This window comes from Terrapene carolina, unplaced genomic scaffold (assembly GCF_002925995.2).
Source record: "Terrapene carolina triunguis isolate 2854851 unplaced genomic scaffold, T_m_triunguis-2.0 Scaffold49716, whole genome shotgun sequence".
Lineage (NCBI taxonomy): Eukaryota > Metazoa > Chordata > Testudines > Emydidae > Terrapene > Terrapene triunguis.
In genome coordinates, this window is record NW_020714067.1 from 1 (window position 1) to 2561 (window position 2561).

The following is a 2561-nucleotide window of genomic DNA, read 5'->3' on the forward strand; positions in this document are numbered from 1 at the left end:
CCACTCTGACCTGGAAGGTGGAGTGGAAAGATGCTGATTTAGTCACCGGAATACGAAGGAGAAGTTTTACATGCTCTGTTTAGAACAGAACATTATTTACATTACAGCAATACTAGGAATTCCCAGCAAGGATCAGGGCCCCATTGTGCTAAGTACCATGCAATGCAAGCCTCAGTTACCTACTTAAGTCTCTAGTTTCATGGAGCTAGGTCAGTTTTGTGTTAGTGTTAAGCACAGAGTGGGTGTTCAATTTAAAGCTTTATGACAATAGTAAACCATAGATATATACAATTACATACCAAAGACAAAGTTGTCAGGTCTGAAGATCTGACCAAATGGTCCAGATCTGACAGAGTCCATTGTGCCAGGCTCCAAGTCAACAAGGATTGCACGGGGTACATACTTATTACCTGTGGGAGGAACAAAAGCCAGATTACAGACTTGCAGTCAGCTATTTAACAAGTGGGCTATTGTGCTCAGAGCAGCCTCATCACAATTCACTGAAGACAGACTGCTGCTGCCCAGACAAGTGAAGAAATGGTATTTTAAAAGAACAGCCTTGAGTGAAGTTATGACTTGAATTTGAAGTAGGTGTTAAAGCTTTGCCAAGGATTTAATAGCAATTCAGAGGGAGCATTTTACCAAGTGTAAAATGCACTGAAGTTAATTACATATACCTCTGATGCACGTATGTGCTTTAGAACGTTTAGTTTTGATTTCAGGAGGACACCGAGCCAAAATCAAAATAGTTACCAGAGGCTTCATTGTAGTAAACGTTGATCCTTTCTAGCTGCAAATCACTATCACCATGGTAGCTGCCAGTGGGGTCGATGCCATGCTCATCACTGATGACCTCCCAAAACTGAAATGCGGTTTTGAAAAGGGCAGTTAATAATTGTATTAAGCTGTCAGCAGTGTGACCTTCCCCTCCTCCACATACTGTCAACAGGCCTTTGAATGCTCTACAGCAGCATTTCTCAAACTGGGGTCCTTGAAGGGACTCCAGAGGGTCCACAGGCCCCGCTGAGAAACTCCTCCTCCCTGGCACACTTTCAGGCTCACCTGTCCTGGCTCCCCCCTGTTTCTTGAATCGGTAGACACATTCCTGCAGCCCCTGGGGTGGAGGGCCAGGGGGTCTCCACGTGCTGCCCCCTCCTCGGGCACCAACTCCACGGCTCCCATTGGCCAGGAGCTGCAGACAATAGGAGCTGTGGGGGTGGTGCTTGCAGGCAGGGGCAGCGCACGGAGACCATCCTCCCCACACTAGAGGGATGTGCTGGTCGCTTTTGGGAGCTGCCTGAGGTAAGCCCATCACCCCCTCCCACACCCAAACTCTCTCCTAGAACCTGCACCCTCTCCCACACCGCAACCCCCTGCCCAAGCCCAGAGTCTGCACCACTCACCCCCTCCTGCACCCAAGCTCCCCCCCAGAGCCCACACCCCTCACCCACACCCCAACCCCCTGCCCCAGCCTGGTGAAAGTGAGTGAGAGTGGGGGAAAGCGAGAAATGGGGGGAAGGATAGAGTGAGGGGGGGGCAGGGCCTCAGATAAGGGGTGGGGAAGGGGACCAGGCAAGGGCTGAGCAGGGAGGCTTGGGGGTCCCTGAAAAATTTTAAATCAAAATGAGGGTCCTCAGGTTGCTCAAGTTTGAGAACCCCTGCTCTACAGCCCTTCCCCCCTTCCTGTAGAGTGGCCAGTGGAGTAACCTAGCCAATAACGGCAGCAGGATGACTGACACTGCAGACAAGGCGTTTCCCCGTCAGAAGGTGCAGAGCTACAATTAGAGCGCTTCAGTGATGGGGAAGAACAGCAGCAACGTGGCAATTGATTTTTTAAGAGTCATCAGCAAGTGCGAGTGCCATTTATTCAGACTCAGCCAGACTAAGGGCAGAACCCCGGGGCTGCGGGCTTGGGCGGGGCAGAACACAGCTGCGGGATGTCAAGGGCAGATGGGGCTGGTGGTCTGCAATGCCCTCGCTATGCGGACTGTCCGACTGCTTTGACACTGACAAGGAGGGCGTGGCCAGCATTCGGGGGATCTGATTCATCCCGGAGAAGGCGCAGCCCCTTGTGCAAAGGGCGAGGCGGCTGGAGCCTGCAGGGAGGCACCCGATGCTGGGCTTGCGGCTGCGCCAGCGAGAGGGATTGTGATTCAGAGCACGACAGCCAGGCTCTGTGAAGAGAGGACTCTCCCCCCCGCCCCCAGTCCGCCCGCACACTGCCGGGATCGCCTCTGTTCTTTGTGGCTCTCATTAAGCGAGCGAGCAGAATACCCAGGTCAGCCCTAAAGCGTCACATAGTTTGGACACCAACCAACCACTAAAGCAGCCGCCTTTCGGAAGGAGGCTCCGCTTTCTGGGGACGCTGCCAGTGACAGTCAATAGCCTGACATAATACAGCGCAGGCACTAAGACTAGCGGAGCATTAATTCACGCCAGCCCCCGCGTGCGCACACCACTGAGCTGCCCCCTCCCAGCCACAGGGCGAGGGACACAACAAGCGGGGGCCCCGCCCTTTACCTTGGCTCCGATCTGGTTCCCGCACTGGCCAGCCTGGATGT

General features: G+C 53.7%; 1 protein-coding gene across 1 annotated transcript; it reads right to left on the reverse strand.

Annotated features, from left to right (window-relative positions):
- Positions 1-5: 5 nt before the first annotated feature.
- On the reverse strand, positions 6-2556 carry LOC113405707 (tubulin beta-4B chain; the record flags this gene model as incomplete). Its single annotated transcript, XM_026646946.1, has 4 exons — positions 6-10; positions 300-410; positions 754-862; positions 2521-2556. Coding segments are annotated over 4 exons (261 nt in total), but the record flags the coding sequence as incomplete, so codon positions are not given.
- Positions 2557-2561: the final 5 nt, after the last annotated feature.